At 37.1% G+C, this 16140-nt stretch overlaps 1 protein-coding gene across 3 annotated transcripts in view; it reads left to right on the top strand.

Moving 5' to 3' along the window:
- The window catches only part of rb (adaptor related protein complex 3 subunit ruby), a 445832-nt gene that overhangs the window by 285264 nt on the left and 144428 nt on the right, over positions 1-16140 (top strand). For all 3 annotated transcript variants that reach the window (XM_090381955.1, XM_090381954.1, XM_090381953.1), the window contains exons 17-18: positions 6890-7117; positions 14411-14748. In XM_090381955.1, coding sequence (XP_090238081.1) covers positions 6890-7117; positions 14411-14748 — 566 coding nt within the window. The remainder of the gene's footprint in view (positions 1-6889; positions 7118-14410; positions 14749-16140) is intronic.

Genomic DNA, 16140 nt, shown 5'->3' with positions numbered 1-16140 from the left:
CGTCCGCTAGTTAGTATACCGGACCGAACCTATTGGTAACTCTCTAGGAGGCTTCCGGATCAGCTAGTGTGTAATCTTGCTACCTCTACTCTGCCAGATAGTGACTGGAGGGAGTCCGAGTAGTGTGTATGCGGGGAGCATTGTCGAGGCCACGTTATGTCAAGGATCTGGGTATATTCTTACCACGTGTACGCCATATCCAAAAATTTCATTACTTCATACAGCATGTCCCACCCACTTTTTCTTACTATTGAATACACCATGAATTGTCAAAATAATAGAGCAAGCTTATCTGCGAAAAGATCTAAACCTCCCAAGGACTTCCTAATTCATTTCACAAATATACGTGGTCTCAATTCCAATCTCAACGATGTCCATTTCCACTTGCAGTCTTCCAAACCCCATGTACTTTTTCTGACTGAATCTCAGTTATCAGTTGATTCAACTACTGCTCATCTCAGATGTCCAAATTATTTGCTGTATGATTCCTTTCGCCTCAAAGGTGGTACTTGTGCATATGTCCGTTCTGATATTCCCTGTCAGAGACTTGGCAATTTGGAATCTCCTCTCTTTGATCTTCTCTGGCTTAAAATCTCTCTACCTCATTGTGTCAAATTCATCTGTTGTCTCTACCGTTCTCCCAACTCCACTAATCACTTGGAGCTCTTTGACTTCCTCTCTTTGCAACTTGACTTTCTCCAGTCCAACTTTCCTAACAGTGAGGTAATTTTCCTTGGTGATTTTAACTTTCACAACTCCAGCTGGCTTCCGTTTTCTAGTTACACCGACCCAGCAGGTTGAGATGCTGAGGCTTTTGCAATTACTAACGACCTAGCACAGATTGTTCATTTACCTACAAGAATACCGGACAATCCTAATCATACAGCCAATACGCTTGATCTTTTTCTCACAAACAACCCTTCTAAGTACATGGTCAAAGTGAGAGGTCCTTTAGGCACTTCAGATCACAACTTGGTGATTGTCTCTTCTCCAATGGAACCTTTATCTCATGGCTATTCCCAACCTCGTATTGTTTGGCATTACAAGAATGCAAAATGGGATGACTTGCAAGATTTCTTTTCTTCTTTTCCCTGGTCGGATTACTGTTTCAAAACTTCTGATGTCAACGTTTGTTCAGATCGTGTCAGTGAAATTATTCTTGCAGGAATGGAATCCTTTATCCCACACTCCACTTTAAAATCTCGTCCTTTATCTAAACCTTGGTTTTCCAATAAATGTGCTAAGGCTGTCCAAGAGAAGAATGTTGCATATCGTAATTGGCTTGTTTCTAATTCTTCAGTTTCATTTTCTGCCTACACCAAAGCTCGCAACAATTGTAAAGCAGTTATTAATCAGTGCAAACTAGAGTTTGAACAGGCTGAGAGTAGAAAACTTGCTTCTTGCCCTAATTGTAGCCGAGCATTCTGGTCTCTTGCCAAAGCTATTGGCCGCAACTTTTGCCCATCTCTGCTCCCACCTCTGTTCAAACCAGATGGTTCTGTTGTCACTTCAGCCAAGGATAAAGCTGACCTGCTAGCATCCCATTTTTCTTCCAGCTCATGTATTAATGGTCTTGGTAAAACACCTCCCACCATTCCCAACACGCTCCATTCAATGCCTCCTGTGGTCTTCCGTCAAAAGGATATCAGAAGGATTTTGACGAATCTTGATGCTAAGAAAGCTCCAGGTCCTGATGGTATTTCTCCACTTGTTTTCAAAACCTGTGCTCCTGAACTTACTCCTATTCTTTGCCGCCTTTTTTCACTTTTTTATTCCAAAGGTGTTTTTCCTTCTGCTTGGAAATTTGCTCATATCCAGCCAGTTCCTAAAAAGGGTGACAAATGACTCCCATCCAATTATCGTCCCATTGCAATTACTTCTACTCTTTCTAAAGTAATGGAGAAATCAATTAACCAGCAACTCTTAAACTACCTAGAAACCTTCCGTCTGATCAACGATCACCAGTATGGATTCCGTCAGTGTTAATCCACTAGTGATATTCTGGCTTATGTTACCCATTTATGGACTAATTCAATGGAAAGGTTCGGTGAAACAGAAGTAGTTGCTCTTGACATCTCAAAGGCTTTTGATCGTGTTTGGCATAAGTCTTCTAAACAAGCTTCCATCTTATGGTTTGCCAACTGTTTTTAGTAATTGGTTATCCAGTTTTCTCTCTGATTGCTCACTGAGGGTGATGGTAGATGGCTCTCTGTCTTCTAACTTCTCCACTGATGCCGGTTGCCCCCAAGGTTCAGTTCTTTCCCCCACTCTTTTCCTTTTGTATATCAATGACCTTCTTCCATTGACTGGAAATCCTATCCATAGTTTTGCCGATGATAGCACATTGCATTCAACTTTCCATTTTGAGAAACCTTGTCCTGCTCAATCAGCTTCAACTTCTCGAACATCTGCTACCAATTCCTTAAATGCCGATCTTCAGGTAATTCTCCAGTGGGGCAAAAACAACTTAGTTGATTTCAACCCTTCTAAAACTCAGTCTTGTCTTATATCTCGCAAAAAGGATTCTTCTGCTCCTATGCTTATCTTTAGTGACACTCCGATTTCTAGGAAAATTACCCTGACTTCTAATCTCTCTTGGCACAAGCACATTACAAATATTGCTTCCTCTGCATCTAAAAAACTTGGTTTTCTCTCTCGCTCTCGGTGTTACTTTTCTTCCAAACAGCTGCTCACTCTGTATAAATCGCAAATCCGCCCTGCCATGGAATATTGTTCCCACATCTGGGGTGTTGCCCCCAAAACCTCTCTCAGGCTTCTTGATTCCATTCAGAAGAGGGCAGTTAGGTTAATTAATGATTCATCTCTAACAGAGTCTCTCCACTCGCTGTCTCATAGACGCACTGTTTCTGCTGTATGCCTCTTCTACAGATACTTCCATGGGCACTGTTCTTCTGAATTGGCTTCTATAATTCCCGCTCTCTCTTTCAAAACAGTCCGAACACGTGCCGCCACCAGCCAACATCCATTTACTGTCCAACTTCAAACCCACAGAACCAACTTTTCATCTTCCTCATTTTTTCATTCAACTGCTGTTTTCTGGAACAACCTTCCTTCTTATGTATTTCCTGAAAATTACAATCTACAGAAGTTCAAGTCCAGTGTCAACAAATATCTTTCTTTCATCTTCTCAACCTCCAACTCAAGCACGGTACTAAGTACTATAGGTTCTAATTCCTCTCGTGTTTGGGGTTCACATAAAAAAAAAAAAAAAAAACTCTGTAATACATGCATGAGGTTGGTGAACATTATGGAGGCAGCCTTTCAATGGAAGACAACAATGTAATTATTTACCTGTGCATTTGTAGTGATGTTATTGCCCCATCCTCTGCTCCCATTGGCTCAATAAATATCACTAGGGGGAAAACTTTTTTTAATGTATAGAGAGACACTATAATTTCTTTCTTTCATTTTTTTTTTTTTTACCCTTTTTTCTCTTTACTCTTTTATACATTTTTAAATTTCTCTGCTCTCTTTCTTTAATCTTTATTCCATACAAAGGGTACTAGGAAAGTTTTGCAATACAGCTTTGTTTATTTAATTTTTTCAAAGTAATTTCCTCTACATTCAATACACCTCTCCATCCTCCGAAACCAATCTTTAAACCAGTTCTGCCAAGTTTCACTAGGGAGTAAAGCACACTCGTTGTCCCAAGCCCGTAGAAGGTCCTCATCACTGGAAAACCGCCTCCCTTTTGGCTTCATTTTCACATGCGGGAACAGTGCAAAGTCGCAGGGAGCAAGGTCTGGACTGTAGGGAGGGTGCTCGAGAAGTTTCAGTCCTGTCGTGGTCAAATATTCGGTGCAGGCTTTGGCGCGGTGAGCTGCAGCATTATCGTGGTGGAGGTACCAGGTGTCCATTCTTGACTTTGGCCGCAGGTTCTTCATAGATCCAATGACTTTAGGCAGGCATTGTTCAGTATACCACTTAGCTGTGACTGTCTTCTGTGTGTCCAAAACGACACGTTCCACAATTCCACTCGATTTGAAAAATATAGCTATCATTTTCTTCTTTACAGATCGGGATTTTCTGACAATTACGGGTGTGTCGTCATCATCACAGACCCAAACTTTGTTTTGAGCCTTGGTCGGCAGATCGTAATAGTACAGCCAAGTCTCGTCACCTGTCACGATGTTGTTCACATACCGAGATTGTTCCTTATCAAACTTTTTTAACATCTCCCGGCACCAAGTCACACGTCGTGTCATCTGCTCTTCAGTCAGTTGATGCGGCACCCAGAGAGAACAAAGTTTCTTCATGTGCAAATGATCTTGCAGAATCGAACGAATTGCTGGTGCATTTAGGCCCAAAGTATCCTCTATCTGTTGGTAGGTCACTCGCCTGTTTTCGTCAAGCATTTTCCTCACAGCAGTAACGTTTTCCTCCGTAACTGACGTTCGTGGCCTTCCCGGCCTCTCAGAATCCTCCAGAGTGAAATTTCCCCTTTGGAATTCTCTATACCACCTGAATATCGTTGTACGATGTGGATAATCATCATCTAGTGCAAGAGTCATTTCTTCTAAGCACTGGTCTATGGTTAAACCACGCACGAAATTATACTGCAAAACTGTCCTTATCTCATTTCGTGACCACGATGCCATCGCAAGCACTTTACACTCTCACTACTAATGAATAACTGAGCCCATCGACTTGGCGCGGCGGCTACTATGCACGTATGAACATGTCTCAACATGCAGCAACAAGCAGCTTCCTGTGATTCATTGTTGCGTCATATTGCAAAACTTTCCTAGTACCCTTTGTATTTCTTCACTCTTTTAATCCATATTTCCATACTTTTCCATAAATTCCTTAAATAACAAGAAAGAAATATTAATTTAATATTTAATATCAAGAATGAAAAAAAATGTCCAACAAGATCTGATACCAATAAAATAATAATTTGAAATTTTATGCAAAGTTGCCATTAGCAGTGGCAAATGATGCAAGAAAGCAAGCCTATAAAAATCAGCCCAAAAAAAAAAAAAAAAAAAAAACTCAACGCCACCTCCCATTTCGCCTATTCATTCTTTCCACTATTTTGTCTAATTCTTCCTTGAATTTATTTAAGATGTCACCTTCCACAACAACAAATGGAAGTTTGTTCCACCGATCAACCAACCACCCATTGGCTAAAGGCAAACTTCTGCACTTCTGTTCTGTCCTTCCTTAATTTGAATTTATGCCCCCCTTCCCTCATGTGTGGTCTAAGCAAGAAGAACAATCCCATCACCATTGAGCTTGATCAATCCATTCAAAGCCTTAAACACCTCAGTCAGATCATCTTACAGGTGCCTAGTCTCCAGATGCTGCAATTTTCAGAACTGAAGCCTTTCTTAGTAAGAGCACCCCTTTGTTCCACTAACTAATCTTTTTTTTTTTTTTTTTTTTTTTATGAGAACCCCAAACACGAAAGGTATCAAAACCTATAGTACTTAGTACCGTGCATGGGTTGAAGGAGAAGTATGGGGAGAGGGGAGGGGGATGCCGGAAACTTTGCTCTAGAGACTAAACATGGGTTTCACCACTTCAAGCCTCCAATAAGCAAAGTGGTGGTATTTCACCGGTTGATGAAAGTCATCTACCATCTTGTTGCCCTTTTCTGTACTCGTCCCAGCAGCCCAATATCCTTCCTAAAATGAGGCCTCTAGACTTTTATACATTAATCACCTCCTTATTCCTTCTAGCAAAATTCCTGTATATTGTTGGCAAAACCCCGCGAGCTGTCCTGGCAGTCTATTTGCATTTCTTAGAGTACTTCATATCTGACTGCACAATTACCCCCAGGTCTTTTTCATTTTCCACTACCTTGAGTGTAGTACCATACAGTTGGTACGTTTATCTGTGGTTACTGCTACCCATATCCAGTACTTTGCATTTATCCATGTTAAAATTCAATTGCCATTTCTCAGCCCATCTGCCTAACTTTTCTAGATTGTTTACGGTAGCATACTGTCATTAACCACCCTGCTAACCTTTGCATCAATTGCAAACTTGGACATTAAGCCTGATATGTCTTCACCAATATGATTGATAAATATAGAAAACAATAATGTGCTCAACCTTGGAAGACTCCACTATTAACATTATTCCATGAAGAGCAATGTCTATTGAGTACCACTATCTTCTCCCACTCAACCATCCATTTATCCACTGCCTTCAGCAATGAAGGCATGTCCCAACACCGAACCCTGGAAGACTCCACTAATTAACATTAACTTCATGGAATAACATTAATCCACGAAGAGCAGTGTCCATCGAGCACCACTCAATCATCCCTTTATCCATAGTAAACAACTTGCACTTAATACCACATTGCTCCAATTTTTTGCAGCAGTCTTTTATGTGCAACAGTATCAAAGTTTTCCTGAAATCTAAGTTGTATGTGGTTGTAGTAAATCTTATTAGATACCTGAGTATTCATTGCTCTGTTGTGGCAGAAGATTTGTGTTCGTTGATGAGTTTTCTGTTTATAGGCCTTTGGGAGCCAAGTTTTAGTTTATACATTTTAATAGAAACCGAATTTGACTATGAATTTTGGTTTAAATTTGTAAGATCTTATATATTGCGAAAAGGCATTTGTATACAGTGAGCTCTAGAATGAGATAAATAGCACTTCTCATTCCATATCCATAGGTATGTATATAATGAAGAATTTAATTATTTTCAATAACAGTTACACCAAATATCTTCTCTTTTCCTGAGAGAGAGAAAGAGAGAGAGAGAAAGAGACAGACAGAGAGATGTTAGTACATTCCCTCTTTAATTTTTGGTGCATTTCTATAACATTGCTAATGTAATAGTATCTACCATAAAAATGTTCTTTTATTATTTTTTTTACAAGTTTTTTTTTTTTTTTAAATTTAATTTATAGATAGAGACCAGTATCAGTTAGGTTCACTCTCTCACTACATCAATTCTCGGGCGACTGGCTATCATGATTTGCCTGACTTCCCTGAAATTGCACCTGATCAGGCTGTTAGAAATGTTGACATGCCAATGCCTTGGCAGGAATCACGTATGGGAAAGAAAAAGAAGAAAAAGCAGATTGTAAAAAAGAAATCTTTCTATTCTGAAACAGAGACTAGTTCTGGTGAAGAATGTAAGTACTTAAATATTAAAATTTCACTATTATGGAATATACAAGAGCTATTATTTTCAATATTTATATATAACTAAATAAAGTATTTATCTTGCAAATAATGATAAAATGCATGATAATTTGCATTTGAAATTCTGTAATTACTATCTGCAAGTTCATGAATAAATTTAGCTGAGTTTTATGAGGGATTTTACACTGTTATGCAAATAAAAAATAATAATAATAATAAATATAGTGGCTATATATATATATATATTAAATGTAATAAAGAATCATGAGTAGTTTCGGTTGATGGATAAGCAATGTATGACAGTTGCACCAAAACATGCAAAGCAGCAGTAAAGGATGCAAAAGTAAATACATGTATGTAAGAATTGATAAGTATGATAGATTTTGCACAGATGGAAGTGAAATTACAGGGGAAAACTTCTTATCTGGGTTCTACTGTATATATATCAATATATGAGTTCAAAGGGTTCTTGTATATCTGTACCTGGCTTTGATACGGATATTTTGGCTACTGGTAGGAGTACGAGGTCATTATATTAGTCGATACATTGGTTTCTCTTAATTTAGTCCATAGCAGTATTATGGAACTTCAGGATGATAGTAGATTGTTCAGTATGCATATTCTTGTTTAAGGATTTTACCTTAAACTTATCGACATTATTTATTAGGTGGAAAAGGTGTTTAGATTTAAATTCAGATTTGTAGATGAATCTGTGTACGACTTTTAGCGCATTTTGTTTGGTACAGAACAGAAGGTTTTGTATATGCTGTACATATGTGTAGTTACTGTCCCATTCTGCTAATGGGACAAAGATGCCTAATTTGGGTTTATTGCCTATATTCCATTTCTTTGGTTTGTGTTTCTTATTGGGTTTGGATGTGCTAATACCTTTAACTATTTAAAATTTATCATAAATGCAATTATCTTCTATACTATTAGTAATTATTTTATGGTTAAATTTATTGTTAAGGCCATATGGGTAGAGTGTCTTAAATTTTAACATGAATAATTCCTCTTGTCTGGTTCTTAGTTTAAGGTCAGCAGTATGTGCTAATATAGTGATTTAAATATTTGTGAAGCTATGATCCTGGAAATGTTTCTATTCTATTCCTTGTTCATGATTATTTCTGTTTTTGCTGCTATTATAGTTGGTGATATCAGATCAGTGAAGATTAAGCCTTAAATGCAACTTGTTGCTGGTTTGTCTCACATATTTCGTGTTACAAGTACGACAGGTAATAAGGTAGATGACATTGCCGTGTTTACAAAAAAATGGGTTAAGTTGTATTGTCAGTGATATGCTGTGGGTGCACATAAGGACACATAAGACAAAGTCTATCATTACATCTATTAAATTTGAAATTAGACTTGATTGAGTTGGAATAGGAGGCTGTTACTCTAAGGCTATTCAGGATGGAAGCATTAGATACTGAAATATATATATAAAAGGTGTTTCAGTTAAATCATTGGCACCTATCTCATTTGTGCAAAGTGTGGCAATAAAGTTCCTGTATTGGTGCAATAAAAAGAACACAAAGTTAAGGAGCTGAAAAATGGTTTTATTTTTATTCGAATTAATCACTACCTGATTGAATACACTATTATAAAAGTTTTTAAAAAGAGTCAGTGAAGGCATCCAAAGAGATGATGTTCAGTTTGGCAGTTGCATTTTTCTTTATGTCCTCAACATCCTGAATTCTCTTTCCTTTGAGAGCAGTTTTCAGCTTGAGAAGAAGTCCGTATGCACTAGATCAGGGAGTAGGATAGATGGGTGATCTGCACTGTGCCGTGTTTTGTCAGAAACATCTTCACAACAAAACAAGTGCAAAATGGGTAACATCATTGTTGTGCAACAAGATCCAGATGCCTTTCTCTCGAAATATGACCATGAATGTGACCGCAACAGCACTAGTATGGGAACTTTATTGCCATACCTCATATTCAGGTTTAGGCTATTTATCATGTGGATCTTCTTAGTCATATTTGAGCTGAAGAACATTTTCATCTTTAATATCCCAATGCTTTACAATGATCTAAAATCATCAAAATTTTCCTTTTTTACGTGAAGCCATTCTTCACTCCACTCGTAATAATCAAGTCTGAAAAATTTTGACCACAATCCAAGCAACTTCTATTGGTCTCAGAAACTGCCATTGGTTTCATTGGTCTCATAATTGCATGGAAGTTGGTTAACGTCTTTAAAAAAAATCTTGGCTTAGGAAAAATTTTCCAATCACAAGTAGGTTCAGTTAATTAAGTTTGTACCAAGCTTTGTATTAACCATACAAATAATTTATTTCTCATGGCACAAAAATTGACTTTGTAATATATATTTACCAAATTTTTTAATAAATATGTTATGTAGAAAAGGCTTTCCTTTTGGAGGAGAATGATATATGCTTCATATAAGCAAGATCTTTGTATAAAGTGAGTTAGATTTAAATATGGTTCTGTGTACTTAATGCAGTTTCCATATCGCCTGATAATTTATATGCATCCAACATATTTTAATCTCTGCCACTAGTCTGATCAGTTTATCTGACATCCATTTAAGCCTAAGCCTTGAATGGTCTCCTGTAATTTTCTTACAAAGCCTAGTAGCTGCTACGATTATTTCCCTGAATGTTTTCCATTTTGAATTTGTTGGTGGTAGCATTGTCAGTTGGTCCCACTGCATAGAATTTAAAAACTGTCTGAGACCATGTAGCCACTTTTATGAAAGCGAAAACCCTTCCCATTACCCTTGATGGTAGTTACAACTTTTAAGTATATCCCACATCAGTACACTGTGATTACTGCCACCTAGTGGTTCTTTTATCTTGAGATTCCCAATGCATGAAGAGTCACTGCCAATAATCATATCAAGAGTATTGCTTTCCTCTTGTTGATTCTCTCAAATGCCTCTGTAGAAAATAGTCATCCAATAATCCTGAAAAGTCTTGCTGCTGTGTCAATGACCAATCTACAAATTCCAGTCAATATCTATAAAGTTAAAATCCTCTGTTATTATGAGACATGCTGATTTACTGGCCTACTCTATTTCTATATAGTTCATTCTACTTACCACAGTTATCTTGCCTATGACAGATTCCTATTTTCTACAATATTGTTCAGTCCCCTACTAAACCAGACTAGTGACTAGATGATTCAAATTGACACCACTAAATAACCTTTATATACTGGCAGGGATTGCCCTCCCTCTGTCAGAAGAAATGTTAAAAGCATATGAAAGTAGTTGAAAGAAAGAACCAAATAGTTGCTTGATCCCAGATATCCACACTGTAACCAGTAGAGCCATTCTCATCCCACTAAAGCTTCTTGCAGACGACAACAACACTTTCCCCTCTTCCTAAAGTACTAGATTAAGACTCTGGTTAGAAGCTGTTGCTAGACAACAATCTGGAGGTTATTTAGACCAGCCTACCTGGAAAAGCTTGAACAGACTTTGGATCCTTACTAGAAGATCAAAGGTGCCTCCGTAGCCAGGTGGGCAGGAGCAGCAGTGCGTAGCACATACTTCTTGATTAGACTGGGGTTCGAGCCCGTGACCACCAAATACGGAGGATGCGGAAAGGTCAGGGAATGACCACCGCATATCCCCGGAGCAATATGGTCTTAGTTGCTAATGCTCCTCCTAAAAATCAAATAACAAACAATAGAAGATCAAAATTTGATATCACCCTCTCGTGTTACTCAGTCCTGTAGAATGTTCTCTGGCAAAGGACAGTCCACCATTTCTTTGGCTGCCTTTGCCTGTTCCATCATGCTGCACAGAGGACCATGCTTCTTGTTCGAACAATGCTGTGCATCCATTTGACAAATATTTAAAATATGAACTCATATGCTAAATATTTAATTAATATCTCCGTAGCCGAGTGGTCAGGAGTGGGAGTGCAGTAGCACACGCTCTTTGAGTAGACCGGGGGTTCAAGCCCCTGACTGCTGAATACGGTCGATCTGCCAACCTGCACTGGACCAGCGTGGCAGATTATGGTCCGTTTCCCTCAACATGAATTGTTGAGGAGGCTTCCATCCTGCAGTGGGTTGATAATGGCTGCATTTTACTTTTTACTTTTTAACATTTTGTACCTGCTTATGTAGGTTTTATACTTTGCAAGCTTGCAATATTTGAATTTGTTTCAACTTTTTAAAGAAATGTTTCCTTTACATGTCGTTAGCCATTGTTTGTTATTTTTACCATTTTTTTACCATATGACCTGCATGTCTATGGGGTCTTATCTGTGTCTTGAACTCGGAATAAATAATTCGAGGAATGAGTGGATGATGGCATATGCACAAAAAAAAAAAAAAAAAAATGTTCAGGGTTTAAAAATATTCTTATATGAAAGTAGTTGCGTTTTAAGTTTTTCTTTTGTTATCAGTTTAATTAATATATAAATTATGAAGTATTACAATTTGCTTATTATATTACCCATAGCAAGAACTGGAAGTATATGTTATAATTCAACTCTTATTAAAATCTAGTATGAAATAAATTACATTACAAAAAATGTTCACTGCATACTACAGTATAGAGGTATGTGTTGCTATTTTATTATATCACAGAAGATCCGAAATATGTGAAATTTCAATTTTTATTGGGGAAAAAAAAAAAAAAAAAAGATTACAAAAGGTTGAATGAAAATTATTCTGAACTATTTGCAGAAGTGAAAACAACTACTTACTACTTTTGCATATTATTAGCTAATTGTTTCTTAATTAATTGGTAACAAGATAATTAGTTATTTTGTTAGTATTAATAGTAGTAGTATATGATGCAAGAAAGCAAGCTTATAAGGCATTAAAAAAAAACACTTCCTCATCACCTGCCCATCTCCTCTAATTTGTCAAATTATTCCTTGAATTCATTCAAACTGCTCGCTTCCACAACAGACTCCAGGGACTCACATCTGGTGAGTATGGGCTTGGCACACCTAGGGTTCTGAGCTGGATATCATTATTCTTCGCTTTCTTGGTGATTCACTTCTACTTTTACTCTTATTCCTCTTTCTCTCAGGGTAATGCAGAATTTTTATTTTTATTTTTATTTTATTTTTTTTGACTGGTGCAAAAGCCTCAGGCTTCCTTGCACCATATAGCTAAATATAATAATAATAACACATGGAAGTTTGTTCCAACAATCAACAACCCACTCGCTGAAGACAAACTTTCATACATTGATCCTACAACCATCCTTCCTTAATTTGAATTTATGTCCCATCATGTAAAGTCAGAAGAAGAATGCCATCTATTCTTCTTGTGCAATCCATTCAAAGTCTTAAACACATCAATCAGATCACCTCTCAGGTGATTTGATTGAGGTGTTTAAGGCTTTGAATGGATTGTTTAAGGTTTAAGGCTAGTCTCCAGATACTGCAGTTTGCAGAACTGAAGCCTGTTTTGATGAGACCACCCTTTTGTACCCTTCACCAATTTCATTGCCTTCTCTGCACCTGTTCTAGCAGATCTATATCCTTCCTAAAATGAGGCCTTTCAACTCAAATGCAGTGCTCAAGGTGTTGCCTAACCATTGCCTTATACAATGGTATAATCCCTTCCTCATATGGTGCCTCTGTAGCCAGGTGGGCAGGAGCAGCAGTGCGTAGCACACGCTCTTAATTAGACCGGGGTTTGAGCCCGTGACCACCAAATACGGAGGATGTGGAAAGGTCAGAGAATGACCACTGCATATCCCCGGAGCAATATGGCCTTAGTTGCTAATGCTCCTAAAAACCAAATAACAACAACAACCCTCCTCATACTTGCTAGCAAAGTTCCTGCATCATAGTACAAAACCCCATGAGCTGTCCTGGTAGCTTGTCTGCATTGCTCAGAGAACTTCATATGGGACTGCACAATTAACCCCAGGTCTTTTTCATTTTCCACTACCCTGAGTGTAGTACCACACAGTTGGTATATTGATCTGGGATTATGGCTACCCATATGCAGTACCTTGCAGCACCTCCGTAGCCAGGTGGGCAGGAGCAGCAGTGCGTAGTACACACTTCTTGATTAGACCAGGGTTTGAGCCCGTGATCACCAAATACGGAGGATGTGGAAAGGTCAGGGAATGACCGCTGCATATCCCCTGAGCAATATGGCCTTAGTTGCTAATGCTCCTAAAAACCAAATAACAACAACAACCCTCCTCATACTTGCTAGCAAAGTTCCTGCATCATAGTACAAAACCCCATGAGCTGTCCTGGTAGCTTGTCTGCATTGCTCAGAGAACTTCATATGGGACTGCACAATTAACCCTAGGTCTTTTTCATTTTCCACTACTGAGTGTAGTACCACACAGTTGGTATATTGATCTGGGATTATGGCTACCCATATGCAGTACCTTGCGGTGCCTCCGTAGCTAGGTGGGCAGGAGCAGCAGTGCGTAGCACACGCTTCTTGATTAGACCGGGGTTCGAGCCCATGACCACCAAATGCGGAGGATGTGGAAAGGTCAGGGAATGACCACCACATATCCCCAGAGTAATATGGCCTTAGATGCTAATGCTCCTAAAAAAATCAAATAACAATAACAACAATAGCAGTACCTTGCATTTGTCAGTGTTAAAGTTCAGCTGCCATTTCTCCACTGTCTAATTTTTTTAGTTCTTGTTTCAGTAGTTTACCTGATACTGTCATTAACCACCCTGTCAACCTTTATATCATCTGAAAACTTAGACATTAAGCCTAATATACCTTCATCAGTATTATTAATAAATATAGAAAACAACAATGAGCCCAGCACCAAACCATTGGGGAGCTCCACTAGTACATTAGTCCATGACTCCCACTCAGTCATTTACTTTTCACTTCCATTAATCACAGAAAAACGAAAAAAAAAAAATATTAATTTAAGAAAATAAGTATCAAATGCACCAGAAGTGTAATGTAGGTAATTCTTCATTAGGTAATGTACTGTGTGCATTACCTAATGAAGTTTTATTGAAGTTATGTTTTTGTTTAAGTTTTTCATATATGCATTTACTGTCTTTGTAGTACTTTAGTATATAATTATTTTGTTCACACTATATAATTATTCTGCTCTTGGTATATAGTACATAATTATTTACACTTTTAATTAACCCTCATTTTAATATTATGTTATAGTCATATGCCTGAGCATATATAAAATGTATTGGCCTTGTTACTTTGATTCTTTTACACTATAATAATTCTTCATCAAGGTATTTGTGTGTACTATGTGAACTTGTGTATCTGTAGTCTTATAAAAATTCATTGTTAAAATTAATAGTAAAATTATTACATCCAGGATTTATTTTCAGCTTCAGATGAAACCATGAGTTCAGTATCAGCAGCATCGGAAGCTGATGAAAGTGAAGATAGCAAAGATGTGAGTAGTGAGGAAAGTATTTCAAAGAGTGATGCAAGTAAATCTGTTCCAAGTAGTAGTAGTGAAAACAGTGATAGCACTAACAGTAGCAGCAGTAAAGAGAGTGGTCAGTCTGATTCAGAAGAAGAAGAAGAAGAAGAAGAAAAACGAGGGAACAAAACTGTAAAAAGAAAACTTGAGAAGATTAGTAAAGAGGTCACTAGCGAGGAGGAGGATGGTAGCAGTAGTGGGAGCGAGGAATCAACATCTAGTAATGAGGAAAAGAAAAAAGTGAGAAACAAAGTTGTAGTCGTATGTTTAATGGACTGTATAATTAATATTCCTTATTTTTTAAAACATGGCATACTCTGTCCACCATTTGAAAAATGGCTGGGGGGGGTCTAAAATAATTCAAATGAGAAAAATTATTACTTTTATGTTTTACACTTGCAATGCAATTTATATTAATTGTGCATGAATTTTTGTTGTATCCAAATTTTCAGAAAAATTCATCCTAATGAATTTTTCTGAAAATTAGTTTTGAAGAATCATTATTTTTTAAAATAACTTCTACTACACCTTTCTCCTTTACAGAAGTAGTAATTTGTACTTTATTTATATCAATAATAATTAAATAAAGTGCAACCTCAAAAAATAAAAATACAGGTAGTTCTCCACTTTACAAGTTAATTTGTTCCGCTCGTAAAGTGGAAATTTATTTCTCATAGACATAATGTTAAAAATAGAGGTTACGTTATCAACAATGAAATTAGTTAGCTAATTAGTTTGTTTAAATAATGATCGATTTATCCAAAGAAATGAAAATGTAGCCTGTAAAATCAAGCAAATTATAATAATAGAGAAATTATTTATGACTTACAAATGTTAAAGAATTCTTCATCATCATCATCGACTAAATGCACACTCATTGATCATTCATTATTGGCCCAGCACTCATTGGTTTGTTGCACAAGGAGTCATCTTCTTCAGAAATACTTCAAGAGGTGTTTATTTCCAAGATAATCTTCTCTTTTCTTTATAAATTTCAATAGCATGCATAAGCATTTTTTAAAGGAATGCACAAATTGCAAATTTTTTGCTGACACGATTCGCACAGGGAGTAACAAGTTTACGAAGCTTAAAAAAAAAAAAAGGAATGAAGAGGAGATTCTGAAAATTTGTTTTTTATACGATTGAATATTTCAGTAAAGGGCAAACACATTTCACCATAATAACGTAAAAACACACAGAATTCCAGCTATCGGTATTTTCACAAATGCAATAACATCCAGTTTACTTCCCATTTATTTGCAGTAACTTGTTACTGCAAATAAATGGGTAGTAAACTTGTAACTTGTTAACAATGGTTACTGCAAGTAACTATTGTTACTTGCAGTAACAGAAAAGCCCAATAAACTAAAAAGTGCAAATTGTTTTTATTGTTTTATGGTCGTGACTTCCAGAAATGTGCTTTAGAAAAATATCACAAAGCCATTCAAAATTGGTTCTTATAACATATGATAATGATGAAAGTGTAGTGCTTTTAATGATTTGAATTGGTAACTAATACAATTTACACTATAAAAATGACCTTTTAGGGAGTTATATAGCGAAAATTTGAACTTCTGAGGTCGTGGAATGAATTGCCAAAAAAAATGTGTTATTGGGTTCACATTACAATAT

This window comes from Mastigoproctus giganteus, chromosome 9 (genome assembly GCF_048544385.1).
Source record: "Mastigoproctus giganteus isolate SK-2022 chromosome 9, ASM4854438v1, whole genome shotgun sequence".
NCBI classification, from domain to species: Eukaryota; Metazoa; Arthropoda; class Arachnida; order Uropygi; family Thelyphonidae; genus Mastigoproctus; species Mastigoproctus giganteus.
This window is presented reverse-complemented; position numbering and strand designations above follow the sequence as displayed.